Here is a 19,358-nt window from a genome sequence, read left to right as displayed (position 1 = left end):
ATAAATTAATTACCAATTTAATTAAAAATTAATTTAGAATGTGAAATAGTTAGTAGTTAAAATTTTGATAGTAAATATTAGATATCAATGCTAATAAAAATTATCTTAGATATCAATAATTTTTTAGTTTATAAAATAATATCTAACTTGATATAATAAATAATTATATTTTGTTTTTAAATTAATTTTTATTTAATAATTTTGTTGTAATGAATGTTTATAATATATATGAAGGATATATATTATCTTATGAATAGAAATAATTAAGTACTTGAAATGTTACAATAAAAATAAAAAATATTTTAAATATAAATTATTTAATAAACTTCTTTAGAGAAGTTCAGTCGTATAAATTTTTAAAATTTGTATTTTTAACTTAATGTACGAAGTAATATTAATTTATAAGTTAATTAATTTTTGTTCTTCTAAATTTATCGGTTCAATATGAATGTGGAATAACAAATTTAAACCTAATTTGCATATGATTTGAAAGAGCAAATCATACCAAATTTAGTTCAGTCTTTCATATGAAGTATCCTAAAAGGTTTAGAGGGATGAGGAAAAAAGCATACAGTGACATAAAGAACAAATTGAGAAGGGGAAGTGAGACTTATTAAAAAATTATTTATTAGTTAATTTAGTTAGTGATTTCAAGTTCAGGTTATGAATATGCAATTTATTAAATATTTAAAAATAGTTTTGATATTTATAATTATTTTATCAGACTCAAACAACATTACATCCTCCATGGAAGATAGCTAAATTCCAAAACTAGCCAAACAAAGTTAGAACTAAACTAATTTCCATCTAGCTAAAACAATAAAAAAAACATGTGTTAAAAAACAAATTGCAACTATTACGAAATATTGTTATACAATTCCAACTATTAATAATGAAAAGTCTTATAAAACAAAACAGAAATGGTACTGATTCCAATAATCAACCCAACACAATAGAAAGAAAAAGAAAGGCTTTTTGTGCGAAAACGACAACCTATCCTTCTCCAACTTTTGCGAAACTTGAGTAATTGTCAATTTGAAAAATACATCCACATAAAGATGCTGATACCTTGACGCGTGTCAGTGCCACGTTTCTTGGAATTTAGGGAAAAAAAAAATAAATCTTGGCGCATTTAAACATTCACGGAGGAATAGGTGCCAACCCTATGTCAATGAATAGTGTTCGTGGCGTTCTTAAATTTAACTTCAACCCAAAGTTAAGGCCAAAACTTGGAGTCTTCATTCAAACTATACCAAAATTATTTCAATTTACATTTTTCTGTTAAAATACACCGTTGAATAGTCCCAAAACAACTTTCACAGAACTGCTATATAGTGCATATAATTTTGTATATTATATTATATTAAATAGTAAATGGTTTCACATTATAAGAAATAATTTTTTAATAAAATGTACGCCTATATAAAAATATAAAAATAACATTTTTCAGTTTTATATGAAAAGCAAATTCAAATTAAAAAATGTAAGAATCGAAACCTGTACATTAGCGATTTGACAGAAGATGGAAACTACTTTATATTCGAACCACATAAAAAATTTGGTATCCAATCAAATCGTAACATCTAGCATTAGTCTAAAAAGTGAAAAAGAATCTGATAAATATCTAGACATTTCACGAGAAGCCTGATTTGACAAACATCAATTAGTGGGCAAAAAATTTCCAGCCAAATAAAATTTGGTGGCAATTTTATCTTTTCTTTTTGTACTGATGTATGTTTCGTATTACATATTTTATTTACACTATGTTATAAAAGAAAATAAAGAGAAAAAATAGAGAAAGATTGACTTTTAGAAAAAATATTCTTTCCCTCAAAATAAATTTCAAAGTTTATTCTCTTTACTCACTAAAAATTCTTTCAAACAATCTCATGGTTACTTCTCACCTAGTGTAGGCAAATTCCATATTTTTGTCCTTGATTTTTAGTTGGGTGGAGAAATCGGAACTAATTTATCTTTCTTGATTTAGATAAAATATATAAAAGAAATTAGAGTAAATTAGAAGAATAACACGAGAATTTTTTTAACGTGGGAACATTCTCAACTTGATAAGTAAAACCTACAAAATCTAGTACAGAGAATATCTCCACTATACCACATTTGTTTATCTCGTTTTGTGAGGATAACACTTAATCTCATCCAATAAGAATGAAATACAAAGTATCTCTAGTATCTCACCAAGATTTCTAATCTCACACTATATTAGGATATTTATTCTTTCATTTACTCTTTATGTTGTTCTTTCCTTGGTTTTCTCTTCCTCACAAGTTCTCTTTATATAGAGAATGAGAAAAGAAAAACTTCTTTTATAAAGAAAGAATGGATAATTAATGTTTGTCGTATCTTCAAGATACACTAAAATTACTATCTTCAATTTTTTAGGTTGAAATTCAAAATTTTCAAGAGATATATAATTCAAAAATTTTAAAATATTTCTAAGTTTGCCTGAAATAAACTCTATATATATGAAAACTGTGGAATTAAGCACCTCCGTGTTAGTAAATTAATGACAAAAAACGATTGGCGTGATTAGGTTAACCAATTAAAGAGGAGAATGAGACACTACATTGATTTGAATCCCTAATGAATAAACCTTAATAGGAGGGGACCATGTTTACATGGATATGGAACAGCAAGTGGCACTTGACTTGCCAATTTTACACGATAAATGTTCTAGTCTAGGGTGGCATCAACTTGGTCAAGTGATGGTGAAGAGTGAAAGAAGAGACAAATAGCTGAAATATCGTCCATTGCAATGCCCCTTCTCTTGCGTTTCCATGCCCGCATTGCACACTCCACCAAATGTTTGGCAGACTCTGTTCTGTCTGCAGTTGAACACACAATATCCACTGCTTCTTGATTGGAGATTACATCCCACACCTATAATTACATCACACCAGTACCACATGCACAAACCATGTCACACATCTCTACAATATTAATTTGTTCCATTTGAATGAATACATACAACAATTTTAAGGAAAAGAGTGTGTGGTATACCCCATCAGTGGCTAACACAACAAACTGGTCTTTGCTGCTTATGTTCCTCTGTGTTACCTCAGGCACTGAAATAAGACCATACTCTTTGATGCAGTAGTCACCAAAAGCCCTTGACATGGCAAGTCCTGGAGACTCCTCATCCGGTAACCACACCCTGTGCACCCCGGGCTCGTCTTCCAAGCAGAAAACTCGTCCCTGGCACTCCAGTATTCTCTCCTCTTCCTCTGCAAGAGTTCCATGTAACCACATTTTTTAGTTTACAAAAAAATTAATAACTTGTCACATGAAAATGGTCTGGAAGGTGTCATTCTAGACCATGTTACATATTCTCCATGGACAGATACAAGCACAGTTGGCAATACTTACGACGTAAACTGGGCTTGAAATCTACTGTCAACTGAACTGCAACCAAACTTCCATCATCTGATGCTGTGGCTAACACAGCACGAGAGTCTCCAACGTTTGCAATTACAATGAGTTCACCCTGCCCATCACAGATCAAGATAAGGTTCTAATGAGATCACTAGACTCATTTTGCAAATTGACCTGGTAGCTTATTAGGGTGAAATTCTAATTCTAGTTAAAGAACAAAACCAAAATCATTTGAGAAACTGTGCTTGAGCTTGGTCCATTTTGACAAGATTTTTATTATCTTTACCTGTCTAACAATGGACAAGGCAGTTGTTCCGCTGAAAAATGAATCTATCTTGCGATTCTGCTTTAGTTCTCGATCAATGGCAGCACAGGTCTTCAAGTAAGAGTGCTTCCATATATTGAACCGGTGTTGCTTTTTCTCTGTCTCAATATCAACATCAACATCTGGATCAAGTGAAGTTTGGGATAGTGTCTCCTGCCAGTTGCATAGCAAAGATGGTGGCATTGACTCTCTTACTCTCTTGGCCACAAAGTGACCCCATGGCCCGTGCCCGTCAAAAATCCCACAGAAGATCATGTCCTCTTGGCACCCAAATTCCTATAATCAACATCAACAAAAATCTTTTATAGTAAATACCCCAGTAAGAAAAGGAAACACTGGTAACATAAGGAGGGAAATATTCGATACTGCTACATACTTCCCACACTACGCAGCAATCCTGATTGACTCCTTTCTGTCCTTTTTTGGAAAAAACTGATGCAAAGTTGTTTGAACCATCAACATTAATGGTGCCGGAGCTATGCAATATGAAGTGATTTTTTTTGGCTTCCTTTGCCATTGCTTCCGCAGCTTCTCTTCCGTTGCATCCATCAGAACTCCCACCTTTCTTCGTTGCAAAGGACTTTGCCAACCTACTGAACGCAGATGAAAAATGCCCCATCCACGATGCAATGTGATTCCACCGCTGCACGCTGCTTACTTATGCCTCTTTTATTCCCTTGATGTTATATAGTACAGAACTGGACAGTAAAAAATTACAACGATTAAGCATGAGTCACAGGTATGAAATTTTTCGAATAGTTCACTGAAAGGAACCGTTTCATTTTTTTTTTCGTTTGTATTTTATTATTTCCTTAATGACTAACAGAAGAGTGACACAATTGTGTTTACAACTGTGATGGGGGATTCTGGGAGATGCTGTAATGGAACAAAAGACAATTTTTGAGTCAGAAGGCATAGGACTCAGGATTCATTCAGAAAAGGGCTAAATCCTGGAAGAGCTTAATGAAAAAAATCCATTGCTAGTCTGAATTCCAACATTGCACGTGGAATTCTCTAAGTGGAGGATGTCTGGAAAAATTAAAGACAACCAAAACTGGAGCCCAGCAAGTTTGAATCATGCAATGCAGCCAAGTTTGATTGAAGCTATAAAAGTAAAGAAATCAGATACGCCTAGTTAATATCTCATTATTTTCCTCACTTGGCTCAAAAAAATCAAAAGGGTGGGCCATAGTTTCTTCTTCCAGTAAAGGATACCAAAAGTAGGAGAGAATTCTGAGCATACAAAAGTCTGGATAACAGGATTCAACTGCTCAGAGTCATTTGTTTATTGGTTATTAAATTGGGTTGGGACCCCAAAAAAATCATTTTTTTGCCTTGCTTTTTCTTAGATTTGATGTTTCACCTCAAGTAAAAGAAACCTATTTTATTGGTATATCCAGAATAAAATAAGAGGTTGTGCATATAGGACCTGAGGAAAACTGAATTTTTTCAGGAATGATATCACAAAAAGCCTATAGAAGCAGCAAGTATTCTAGCCACCATTTTTCACCTTTCAAAATGATACATAATTGAATGAAATCAAAAGCGAAGAAACAAATGTCAGGTCTGGAAAATCTTGACCTCCCATTCCACCCAAATTCTTCAAAGCCAGAACAAAAACATAACAAAAAAAAAACAGTTGGTTAAGTCCCTGATCCAACTGTGTCCCATTTTCTTTTCTTTGATCTGAAATAGAGCGAAGAGAAGAAAACAAAGTCTTTGAAGAAGAATTAAAACAAAACATAAAAGTGGAACGGATGCAAGACCTTGGAGTTGTTGGTAGAGAGATTGAAGAAGAAGGAACTAGAGAGACAGTAGCAGGAGTTGTTGTGGTGTGAAGAACAGGACGCAGTTCCGACAAAGCCAGCTGAGACTTCGAGAAAGCAAAGGCTTAGAGGGCTTGGTGTCCATCTTTGCGTGTTTTTTGTTTGGTTCTATTTTCTTCAGTTCCCTTTTATCCACGGAGATCAAAACAAAGATAGTTTTTCTATGCATACAACACAAAACCATAGACCCACTGAGTGCATGTAAATTTGTATTTGGGCAGGTACCACATCTTATGGGACTAATAAAAACTATTTAAATCTAATGAAAAACCATCTCTACCCTCATATCCTCTAATTAAGTCTTGTTTCTTTTTTCCAAAACAAAATTAGCTTTATTAAGAAGTTATTATATGTAGACACTAAAGGGAGAACAATACAACATTACCATATTTTTTTTGCATTAGATTGCATATGGCCAATTTAATTATATCTCATTTTCCAATTATTTTTGCCCATGTGTTTCAGGAGCGTACCAATAATTAAATAAGAGGTTATTATTTTATCCAAATATAATCTTCAGACCTCATATTATTACTCTATACTTTATAAAATTAGTATGAAAACGAGGATACGGTGTAGACAAAACATAATTGTGTAAGACATAGTTAATTTAGTAATTGAAAAACCTCGTTATTTTGATTTTTGCCTCTTAAAAAATAAATGGCCAAATTATTGATTTACCGATTTATTTATCTGATTATGTTTGAGTATAAATTTATTTAGGATATTATTGGGTTGCCATGTGCTTTTTCCCCACATATAGGAAGTGAGGAAGAAGGATATTTATATAAATAATGGTAAGATTCCTACTGTTTGGCAGTGTGTGTTATTGTATCCTAAATGAGATGAGGGAATAATAAGTAGATAAGATGGAGTTGTTGTCAGAAGGTATTGCGAGGAGATGAACTTTAATATTTTCAATATATCTCATATTTAAATCGTGTGAAAGAACTTCATCTAGACAAAAAAAAATAAAAAATAGTATTGTGTATAATGGTATATTAAATTCAAAAATATCAATAGGAAAAAAATGGGTCAATTGTCATTAAATAAAAACTAAACAAAGTGGCCGTATATATATTAAGAAAACATTATAACATGTGACTTTTTTTATAAAAATATTACTAATTTGTTAGTTGGAACGTAGCAATGTCAAAATAGTTATGTAAAGAAATTTTCAATGACACTTTCTTTAATATACCTTTTTTCTGCTATATACTCTTTACTATTATCTAAACTTTTTAAAAATTAAAAATCTTACTTTTTATTTTATAAAGTTTACTCATGACTTTATATTTTAAATAAATTTAAATCAGTAATTACATGGCGTTGTAAAAAGGTGTTGTAGATTCTTATTTTATAGAAATTGAATAAAAGATAATCATACATTATTTTTTATTGATTAAAATTTATTTTAGGCATCTTGTTCACTAAATTTTCAATATATTTATATATATATTTAAAAAAAATTAAAAATAGATTGGTAGACTCCTCCTATAAATTATATAGTAGGACACTTGCAGCTTGTACAGCTACTAGAAGTTAAATATAAAAACCATTTTGGATCAGCTTCTTAATGAATATTAATGAAAGAAGAAGATAAAAATGAATGGATCATTTTATTCTAAATTAAAATAGAATTGCATTTCAGTAAAAAAAAAAACATGTTTTACGTATTTAAAAAAAAAAACCACCTCTCTTAATTTTTCACGAGTACTTGTAATTTTAATGTTATAAAATGATATTTGTCCTTTAAAAATTTAATAATAAGAATTTAGTTTAAAAAAATTTCTTGAATCATCATCACCACAATAATTCAATTCATATAATACAATAATATTTTAATTTTATTTGCCCAACATATATAAACAATTCATCCATACAAAGCTTCAATTCAACAATTCAATCATTCAAGTATAGAACTCAAATAATTTTTTTTCAACGATAACATCATCAATATTTAAATTTAATCTTTATCTAATCCTCCTACAATTTTTTCTCTACTCTTATAACCCAATGCAAATAAAAGTTAACTTTCATTAACTTAAAATATCTTACTCTTCAAGAATTTACTCCTGAAAGCTAAACCTAATAAACTAAATATTACTATAAACTCGAACTAATAAAAATTTATCTTTTATAGTTGAATCAATATGAGTTCCACCAAAGATCATATGCAATCACAACCGACAACAAAAACATAAAATTATAACAGAACACCACAAGAAAATCATGAAATAAAAACTAATTTTAGAGACCAAAACTAATTAGTTGTTAGACTAACTAAATTAGAGAACATTTTAGAAACTAAAAAAAATTAATTTCTAAATTAGTTTATATGATTGTTAAATAGTTTATAGATTGTTATTTATTTAGCTACCCAGGTTTTAACTACCAATTATTTAGATTCTAAATTTGGTAGCAAAAATTTTGATAGCTAATTAGATACCAATTTAGATAATCATTTAACAATAATAGAAATTAATTCAGAAATCAAAAGTTTTTTTTTTAGTTTCTAAAATGGTCTCTAATTTAGTCATTATAACAACTAATTATTTTATGTCTCTAAAATTAGTTTCTATTTCATGATTTTCTCGTAGTGGAATATAAAACTTAAATTAAGCAAATTTTTTAGTTGAGTTAGACAAACTTTTATCTCTTAACTTCTAGGTTCAAGAGGAAAAAAAAAGAATTATCTCAATTTTCTAGAGAAAAAAACTATGTATTTTAAAGATTGTAGTTAAAAAAAATATATAATTATCTATTTACAACCTTTAAAATTTGTTAAAATATAATTGTTATCTGTGATCAACTATAAATTCTCCCCTCTAATACTTAAAAAAACATATTATTCCAATTTCAAGTGACTATAGAAAAATATTCCCTTGTGTTACTAAAACAAGCTCTTATAAAGTTCATCTTTGCTTTAAGATGTAACTAAGTTTTTTATATTATCTTACTCATCCAAGGCATAACTTCAGCAATATTTAACGCTAAAATACACTTTTCATTTTATCGAAATCGCGTTCATTTTTCTGTGCTGAGAGTTCTTTATATTGAAATTTTCTTTATGATAAGATTTTAAATTCTCAAATCTTATAAATAATTTGTTGCATAGTGATGCCCTTTTATAAATAAAATAAGAATCTTATAAATAATTTTAGTTTTTATTAATATTTTTTATTTCACATATTATTTATTTATACTTTGAAAATAATTAAATTTTATCATTTAGTGAAAGGATTGATGGACATGAGATTATTTTTATAAAGAACTGTATAATATACCGTATATGGATACATGAAATAAACATTTATGATATTATCAAAGTGAAAAGATGAATATTAAATTAAAATAAATTAGAACTATTTAATGATAATATAAAATAAATCAAATATAATAAATTAAATATATGTTTTAATTACAACATTTTAAATTTAGAAAAGTTTTATAAAAAAAATGTTTGAAGTCACATTAATAGTTGTCATCTGTCGTTTGTGATTAGTATTTCCATGTAATTCATAAAATATTATAACACATGACTGTGAATCTAAAAATATATTTTTTGAAGAAAAGTTAATGAATTTGAAAAATAAGAAATTGTAATTTTTTTAAGTTGTTTTAAATATTTTAGAAAGAGATCTTAAGACTCTGATTTAGAACTTAAAAAATTTAACTGAAAAATAATATAAAAACATGTTAAAAAAATAAAAATCTTCCTATATATTAATGAAACATTTTACTCTTTGTCATTATTCACCAAATCTTCCTAGATTTTAATGAAACATTTTACTCTTTGTCATCATTCACCATTGTTCAACATATTTTAGCAGTTTTCTATTAATAAAATAGAAGAGATGAGATTCTTTTTGAATATTATGAGTATTCTTTACATCAACAGTTTGTTACAACTCATAGTCTACCAAAATCTATTTAAAAACTGATGTTCCTTTGAACCGAATAGAATCTTGTTTCTCGCGATATCATCAAGATAGCTTGTACATACAATAGCAATTGTTTACTTGGAAATGATTGTATTTGCTTTCATTTGAAATTAATTTAATTGTAAGATGTTGGAGATCCCACATCGACTAGAGATTAGAGCCTTTCATTGTATATAAGTGGGTGCAAACCTCAACTCTATGAGCCGGTTTTATGGGGTTGAGTTAGGCTTAAAGTCCACTTTCTAATATGGTATCAGAACTCTTCGTCTGCTTATTTGTTTTCTAATATGGTAATCATACTGAGGCTGTTTCTCTCTTCACTATCTTCTATAAAAGAATCTTGGATTATTTACCTGTCTTAATTAGTCTTCCAAATGGCCAAACTGTTTATGTCACATATTCTGGTTTGATCTTGTACAATTAGAAAGTGGACTTTAAGCCTAACTCAACCCCATAAAACCGGCTCATAGAGTTGAGGTTTGCACCCACTTATATACAATGAAAGACTCTAATCTCTAGTCGATGTGGGATCTCCAACATAAGAAGTACTTTTTTTATTATCTATACGATTTTAAAGTAAGTGGAGGATGAAAAAGTTTTTTTAAGCATATAAATAGATTAATATAATTTACTCGTTCTTTTACTAAAATTTTATCTTTTCAAATGTTTAAATTTTTGATTGGTGAGTATTTTTTTTCAAATATATTATATTATTGATGAGATAACAATTGAAGATTAAGATAAATAGATCAAAATTTTGATCAAGATAATTTCTATGAAGTTTTTAAACTATAGTAGTTTTCTCTTGCCGTACAAGTTACCTGCATGTAAATGAAGTTAATTAAAGTACGTTTATTTAAGTTGTTTAGTTCATATGTTTTGGTAATTTGATAAATATTATAGAGTGACGTTGAGATTAAAGTTAGACGAACTTATGGTTTAAAGGGTATATAATTGTTTTGGACTAAATAAAGAGTTGTACTAGTAATTTTAGTTTGAATTTAGCATATGCAAGTTGGTATGTAAGTGTGTAGGTTGTTTTATTTGTTCAAATCATGTTTGAAAAGTTAGAATTGGTAGACATGACTTATGTATCAATGATTAGTTAAGTTTACGATTACTTTGCAACCTTTGTTGTTGTAACACCCCATAATTTACATATAACTATTACAATACCGGTTCTACATATTTCTATACAAGCTTATAGTTTTTCAAAACATTCATAATACGTGATTAAGACATATAGAAATACAAATATTTACAATATAAGTTTCAAAATCAACGCCTTAAAACTCTTTTGATCCTCAGATACCTGTAAGATCATCTGCTCGTGTACGTAGTACAGTCATCGCAGTTCAAACACAACAAAAAAAAAGCAAGGGTAAGCTAGTGAAAATAGAATTTTATAATATACGCAATTAAATCAAAAGAGAAAACCAAGTTACATGATCAATTTCTCAAATTATACAATCTTCTTCAAATCCCAACATTAAAACAATCACATAGATCTCACATGAATCTACACATCCAAGATATTCAACAAACAACGTCTTCTGGAAGACCCGTATTAAGTAAGTCCTACCAGAGACTAACACCTGATCCAAAGATTACCAGCGAATCCAACAGAAAGGATCAGGGTAAGTTCAATACAACCCAAGCCGTGCATCTCATATGTCACGGTGTGCATGAACTCCCCCATCAGCTTCTCACCACCTGATATCTTAGTCTATGTGACTTAGATCATCAGTGAAGCTCGGAGATCTCTGTTACCACATAGGCATCAATACTTAATACACAGCAAACATCAGTCCATACATTATCCCAAATGTATGAATTCAATTTCATACCATTTCGTCATACAATATCATTCAAAAAGTTATCCACAATATTCAAAAGTTTATTTGACATAAGAAAATAACACTTTAATACTAAATCATCAAAATTCAATATTTCCTCAAATTTAAACAATATATAAACAAACAACCCAATATAAATAAACATACAACATCCCTGCAAGATAAATTGAATATTGGGACCACGTCCCTTCCGCATTCAGATCTTCTATCTTAGGGTGCTATTAAAAATTAAATTTAGCTTCCCTTACCTCAATTGCGTGCTTTCCAAGCAACTTTTAGAATTTTATTCCCCACCGTTTGGATAAGCTTCAAGGTTTACGGGCCTAATGCAAATTATCCAAACAGAATAAAATTTCAGTATATAATAGAATAAGTTGAGAGGATTAAACTTCTCAACTGACCCCACAAAGATTGATGACTAAATCCTAAGGAAAAACAGAGAACAAAGGATATTTAGAGTAAAAATGAACTTACTCTGTTTGAAAATCTGATCGGGTAGAAATGTTCCTTAACTCCTATGCTACAGCGTGGTATGATCAGATTCTAAAATAGATGAGGTATAGAGTGAGAAATTTAGAGAGAAGGTAGAAGGGAGAGATGGAGAGAGAAAGAGAAAGAGGTTTCGTGTGTGTGGGGGGCAGGGGTTTGGCTTTTTCTTCTTTATCTTTTTTTTTTGTTTACGTTGTTACAGTTGTCATGGGATTTCTCTATTTTCTAAGACTTCTATTGCTCAAGTGAATGCTTAAGTGATGAATAACTAGAGTTTTGAGTAGATTTTTTGAAATTTGTTAAATTGTACGCTAAGTCACATTGTTCTAAGTGACAAAGTGATGACACTCAAGTATGATACAATAAGTGATTATTAGAGTATGTATTTAACTATTTTGCACATGCGAAAATTGTAGTACTTAGTCATAGCAGTTAAGTATTGCTTACAACTACCTAATGTAACATTTTTTGCAAAGACAATGATTTCTTTGTGGTGTAAGTAGGTATGAATAATTAAGTAAACTTCTCTTTCAACAAGTTAACATAATGAATACTATTCAATTTGTTAAATGATTTTCTCTTGCTCAGTTCATCTAGCATGGTATTTAGAGCCATTTTCTTCACATCTCTTCCTCTTGCCAAATTCTAGGGCTATTGTTGTGACATTTTCCATGTTCCACGTCACTCTCCTTTCCAATCTCCTTTGTTGAGTAGTTGGTCAATTCAAATCATTAAATCACATAAGTTATATCGATTTGTGTTAATAACATATTTCCACCATGTTTTCTCACAAAAGTGGATTGTATATTTGATCGTGTTATTTCTAAATATAAAATGCGAGAAGTTGTAAATCAAATATTTATTGATTGACTTCAATCTACTTTTTCTAAATCGATTCCATATATTATTGGATTGACTCACTCCTATGAAGTTTGTGAGATGAATATTTTGGTCTTCAAACGAAATCTAATGCATGTCAATTACGTTTTTTGATGCATGAGGTTAATCTCAACTCTAAATTAATAGAAAATATCTTCTCAAGATTAATGCTTTGTTTGGAATAGAAAGTAGAGTTTTAATTATTTGAAGGGGAATTGTGAAGAAAGTGACGTTGTTTGTATTACAAAATAGAACAGAGATGAACAAAAGGGAACAGAGATGAACAAAAGAGTAAACTGAAGACAAAGGATATGAGAATGAATATCTATTCTTTCTTATTATTCAAATCAAAACAAATGGTCTGAATATATACAAGTAGTAACATGGTATCAGAGCCATTTCGAGTCTATCCTAGCGAGTATTTGTTGGGCTTATCAGGTCACCCGCTATCGGATCGCTATCGGACCACTCATAATATATAGTCCCTCGCACGAGTTGGTAGTCTCGGCGTGAGGGGAGTGTGTTGGAGATCCCACATCGACTAGAGATTAAGACATTTCATTGTATATAAGTGAGTGCAAACCTCAACCTCATGAGTCGGTTTTATGGGATTGAGTTAGGCTTAAAGTCCACTTTGTAACAGTTTGAATTAAGGTAAATAGAGTAGAAAGTGTAGGAAAAGTTTATAAATAATGTGATGAATATAATTAAAATTGTATTTTTTAATTGATAAAAATATAAGTTTACAAAATTACCTTTATATTTAAAAATTGTTAAAAATCAATTTAATTGATTTATCTATAAATTATAATTATTTTTAATTAAAATATTATTTTCAGTAATTGAAATACTATTTTCGATAATATATTAGAACTATTTGATAAAAAATACAAAATGATATAAAATTTAATAAAAAAATATTTAAAATTATAATTTTTATATTAAATAACAGTATTTTTTTATCTTTATTATAATTAATATAATTATTCTATAAATTTGTTTTTTATTATAAAAAAATATTTAATAATAATAATAATTTATAATAATTATTAATTATTATATATTTTCTGACATAAATTTATTTAACATTTAACCTTTAATATTTTTATTTTTAAATATTATTATATTATATTTAATTATGTAATTTTATTTTAAATAAAAATAAACAATAATTTAAGTTTAAAATAAAAAAAGGTAACATAATAAATTATATATATATATATATATAACTTTCTTGGCATATCTCTTATAAGAAGCGAAGAAAGTTTCAAAACAAAAAAATTGTTCTTGATTTACGTATTATTTTTATTATATTCTCTTGATTTTCGTGTTTTATGTGAATAGAATGAATACTTGTCTTTCTCTCTTGTGAAACAAACAAGTTACAAGAGTTTTGTTGATAAACTAGTTGGTGTTGGAGTTCTAATATATTGTAAAGAATATGTTGGTGTGATTCTTAAAAGTTTTTCACGAGATTACATATTGTTGAAGATAAAATGTACATCCTTCATTGTAGAAATTGAAATACTTTTACTTTGTGATAAATTACGTCTTGTTAGCTATGTTAATATATATTATATTATTAAAATTAATATATAAATATTGTTAATTTAAAAGTAATAGAGTAATATTAAGATCAAATTGATATATTTATTAGATATTAAGAAAAAAACACTTTTAAAAAATATTAATTTTAATAAAACTATTTTAAAGAGAGTCTCTCCAGAGAATTAAACCTTTGTTGAGCATGATGAAATAATCTTCTTGAAGGACATGTAGGGAAATATTTTATTAATGAGAAATAATTTTAAACTAATGAAATATACATATGCATAAGCATGAATGACTCTATGTATGTATTTATTGGAAATTTAAAGAATGATATAATTTGACACCAAAATTACTTGAATAGACAATTGTAGAAAAAATTATGGATTTAGGAAAGTCATACTCGTGTAGCACGACTTTATTTTTTTCAATATTACTAGAAAAATACGACTTTCCTATGGATTATCAGTATATATTGAAGTTCTGAAACCTCCATATGATTTCAATGATTTTTTTATATAGAAGTCATTTTACATCTATACAACTTTGATTAAACACTTAAACCTAATTAAATTATATTTTTAAGTGAATTCGTTTTAAAGGATAGTAAATAAAATATGCAAAACATGCATGGCAGTGGCGACTTCATTGTATTTTTTTTACACTAGATGAATACTTCAGTTGAGTAAATTTTTGTATGTTATATAATTTCAAATTCCAATTTTAAATAATTTTTAAATTGTCATTTTATTTAAATATTAATTAATTTTATTATAAAATTAATTTTCAGTTTTTTTATAAGGTTGAACTATTCATGTTTTAAGATAATTAGATATATTTATTTGTATAAAGAAAATACATAAAGTATTGTCATTTAAAAAAAAACTGAATTATTGTTTTATTTAAAATATTCTTAAATAAAGTCAAAGAATTAAAGATAAAAAAATTAGAGAAAAAAAACTTACCAAAAATCAAATTTGATATATTAAAAATATATAATAAGTATTTTAAATAAATTAAGTTAAAAATAGATTGTGGGATAAATTAAAAATAATTTATTTTTTTTGAAGAATTTAAATAATGTGAGTAAAATAGAGTTTAGGATTTATACAATTATAAATAAATGAAGTAGAATTTGAACAATATTTATAAAATAATAAATAAATATAGTTTATACATTATAATTAAAAACAATACAAAGGTAGAAAAACTTTTAAGAATCACAAACATTATTATTATTATTATTACATAATATTGAATAAAGAAGCTGGATTACAAAAAATCCTACCTCATCTATTATTAAACATAAACTCTACCTCATTGATTTATAATTGTATAAACCCTAAATCTTACTTCACTCATATTATTTAAATTTTTAAAAAACAAATAAAATATTTTTAATTTTATAATATTTAAAAATAATAAATATATTTTTAATTCATTCCATAACTTATTTTTAACTCAATTTATTTTAAAAAAATAATATCTGTCTTTAATATATCAAAATTTGATTTATGGTAAGTTTATTTTTCCTCTAATTTTTTTTTATCTTTAATTCTTTAACTTTATTTATGAATATTTTAAATAAAATAATAATATGTATTTTTTTAAAAATTACAATACTTTATGTACTATATTTAAAAAAATAAAAATAAGAATAAAATATCTAATTATCTTTTAAACATGAATTATTTAATTATAAAAAAAGAAAAACTTAAAATTAACTTTATAATAGAAGATTACTTTTTTTATTTATTTTATTTACATTGAAATCACCATCCTTACGACGACTTCATTTTAAAAAAAATAACTTAATCAAATTTAAGTATTTAATAAATTCGTATAAACGTAAAATAATTTTCATATAATTTTTTTTCACTTAAATCGTATTAGGGGTTCATGATTTCATTGTATAGTGAGAGTCTACATCCACTAGTTATATTTCGCTAGTACGATTTCAGTAATGATTTCAATAATATTGAAAAAATAAACTCAATTCTGTAATTTTTGGTGGAATGGTCTACTGACATAACTTTTGGTGTCAAACCATTATTGTAAAATTTTCTATCTTGGTGATGTGATTACGTAATTATAATTAATTAATTTTGATATTACCGGTGAAAAAGGGTAGTAAAATTGGGACCCAGAAAGGTGAAAGGTTAGTGAGTGGTCACGATTTGAAGGTCCACTCTCACGTACATTCTACTGTCATTCCTCTTGTCCTCTTTCAACCAAATTACTTAAACTTCAGTTAAAATTTAAGTTCTTCAAGCTCAAAAAAACAAATAATTCATTACAATTTATTACACTTTAATAATATATTTACTTTGTTTTTAAGTGTGAAATTAAATAGGAAGAACTAAAGTAATCAGTGTTAAAAATTTCTACAATTTTAAGTTAAAATTGGCGTTTTCATATCTTTTCTTTTATATACTTTGCTTATAAATCGTTGATACCATTTTTTTTTACATTTTTCCTTAAAAAAATATGAATAGAGAGTAAAGTCAATTTTATATAAGAGTTAAAACACTTTAAAATATCCTCTTAATTTTATTTTATTTTTTGTCGATAGAAAAAAAAAGAAGAAGAGCAAAGCCAAGACTTGAGTCATATTTTGGTGGACCCTAATGCATGGAAATGTATGTATGGTCTTTTATTCATATGGGTAATGGCCTCCCTGTCGGTAGCATGCATTAACTAATAATTCTACGCGCACCACACGATGTGCATATGTTGGTTTTCTACGTTTCTATTCATTAAAACTCTTTTCTCTTTTTAGTCCTTAAAATTGGACAGCTTCTCATATTAATTTTTCAAAATGTAAAAAAAAGTCTCTGAGATTAAAATTGTTGTATATTTATTACAATCATAGTTCTTAAAATCCATATTAAAAAGAATAATTTATTTTCTTGTTATTTTTATAATGTGAAAGCATTCCTGAAACAGATCTTCTACAAATGATGGTGATTGATTCTGCAGAGGAGGTGATGGGGTCAAAAGCAAGAAAGGCATGGGCAGAAAGGTGACACGTGGCAGTAAACCATCATGATGGGCGGTGCATGGGATATATACTACCGACCATTGTTGGAACGGAGATCTGGAACCGGTGCGTGTTTTTTGAAATTGTTATTTAAATAAAAGTTTTTATATTAAATATTATTATTATTTAACTTCACATTTTAAATAATTCAAAATTCATATATTAATAAAAATAATATATAAAATTAGACTATATATATTTATAAAGAATTCTACAAACATATTAGATAGTAACCTATTATACTAGTGAAAATATTTTGTATGAATAAATACTAAATTAGCCAATTTATCAGCATACATATTCCCTTCACGAAAAATATAAGTAATCTTAAATTTAATTTTTTCACAATAATTAAGACAATTTCATTAATTACAAAACATCCAAGAAACATTTGTCCTAACAATAAACACAACATAAACTAAATTAGAATCACATTGCAGTCAGACATTAGTAAATCTCATCTTTTGAGTTTCCTCCATAACATGTATAATCACATAAAACTCAACAACTAAATCACATAAAACTCAACAACTAAAGTAATTTGAACTCTAAGAAAGAAGAATCAATTGTTTTAAATTACAATTGTTAAAAGTAAAAATAAAATAAAAATTTATGTAAAAAGATAGAAAATGTAAACTGATAATTTTAATTATATAGTTGTTAAATTATATTTTTTATTCTATTTTTTTACCTATTATTACTATTCTTCATTTCAAACAGCTTCTTCTCATCTATATCATTGCATATGAAAACCTAGAAACCCTGTTTATCTTATTCTCCAAATCTATATGACTTATGTGTATATTCTAGATGAGTCTAATAGTATATAATAGATAAACCTCAAAACATAATTAGGATTATAAATAGTGTTGTTTAGAATATGTATGACAATGCTACATGTTAGAAATGTTTACCATATTAATTTATAACTAACGTAGAAATTTAAATTATTTGTTCTAAATTTGGTGGTGATAAAAGCAGAAGATTGATGAAAACCAGGGACTTTACAATTAAAGTAGAACATGTATGTTGAATTTAATTTTCTACATGATTACATGTTGGATAGGGTTGAACTTTGACCCGGAAGATATAAGTTATGAAAAGGGAGAACAGTGACATGTTTTCTGTACAACTGTAAAATTTCTCCCATGGTTAATATATTTACCAGTGTAAAACTGCAAACTAGGAGCATTAGTGTACAACTCGAATACTGATTCTATATTTCTATTTTTCTCCCTAACTTAATAGGGATTATATTTTTTTTATCATTGTTGGAGATCCCACATCGACGAGGACATTTCATTGTATACAAGTGAGTGCAAATCTCAACTTCATGAGCTGATTTTATGAGATTGAGTTAGACTTAAAGTTCACTTTATAATATGGTATCAGAGTCATTTCGAGTCTATCATAGTAAGTATTTGTTAGCCTTATCAGATCACCCACTATCAGACCGTTATCGGATCATCCATAACATGTTATTTCACACACAAGTTGTCACTCTCAGTGTGAGATGATATGTTGGAGATCCACTTTGTAATAATCATTGTTAGGGAACGTTGTAAACCATAATCCCCGAAGTTTATTTCAAGCATAATATTGGTCAATTTTATTATTAACGAATATTTTTTATTATTGCTACATAGAAAGGCACGGGGACTTAAGATGGGAACAAAAAAAAAAAAAATCCTTATAAGGCTTTTAAATGTTTTATGGAAACTTAAAGATATGATGAGAAGTTGGAATGATGGGAAGATAATGAATAGAACAATTTTTCAATTGAGTGGAATATACCTGTTTATTTTTAAAGGTATATATGATAATTGTACGTTTCTGCATGTCAGTGTTGCTTGGGTTAAGCATCTTGGTTTTTCTTTTACTCAAGCGTTTTTTGCCTAATTAATCATGTTTTTTTTTATGTATATATACAATATCGTTTTTGTGTGTAAAATGCAACATTTGTATTTTAAGCTTACCTTAGTTTTATATGTTTCTGCTTCTTTCTTTTTATTTTTCTCAATTACAAACTATAATGGAAAGAATGCATTCACATACCCTTTT

At 27.6% G+C, this 19,358-nt stretch overlaps 1 protein-coding gene and 1 long non-coding RNA gene across 2 annotated transcripts; both read right to left on the bottom strand.

Annotated features, from left to right (window-relative positions):
* Positions 1-2,585: 2,585 nt before the first annotated feature.
* Positions 2,586-5,943, bottom strand: LOC137830054 (putative protein phosphatase 2C 34). The gene is made up of 6 exons (XM_068637148.1): positions 5,482-5,943; positions 4,092-4,413; positions 3,677-3,991; positions 3,385-3,502; positions 3,019-3,242; positions 2,586-2,898 (listed from the first exon to the last, which is right to left on the bottom strand). The coding sequence occupies exons 2-6, from the start codon at positions 4,332-4,334 to the stop codon at positions 2,692-2,694; spliced, it is 1,107 nt and encodes a 368-aa protein (XP_068493249.1). The 5' UTR covers positions 4,335-4,413; positions 5,482-5,943; the 3' UTR covers positions 2,586-2,691.
* Positions 5,944-10,715: 4,772 nt separating this feature from the next.
* LOC150025983 (uncharacterized) lies at positions 10,716-11,973 on the bottom strand. Its single transcript, XR_016523048.1, has 3 exons — positions 11,816-11,973; positions 11,590-11,664; positions 10,716-10,809 (listed from the first exon to the last, which is right to left on the bottom strand). It is a non-coding gene; the product is annotated as an uncharacterized LOC150025983 (long non-coding RNA).
* Positions 11,974-19,358: the final 7,385 nt, after the last annotated feature.

The sequence above is a fragment of the Phaseolus vulgaris genome, chromosome 7, assembly GCF_051622355.1.
Source record: "Phaseolus vulgaris cultivar YP4 chromosome 7, ASM5162235v1, whole genome shotgun sequence".
Taxonomy (NCBI): Eukaryota; Viridiplantae; Streptophyta; class Magnoliopsida; order Fabales; family Fabaceae; genus Phaseolus; species Phaseolus vulgaris.
The sequence above is the reverse complement of the archived record's forward strand: the minus strand, read 5'-3'. Positions and strand labels throughout refer to the sequence as shown.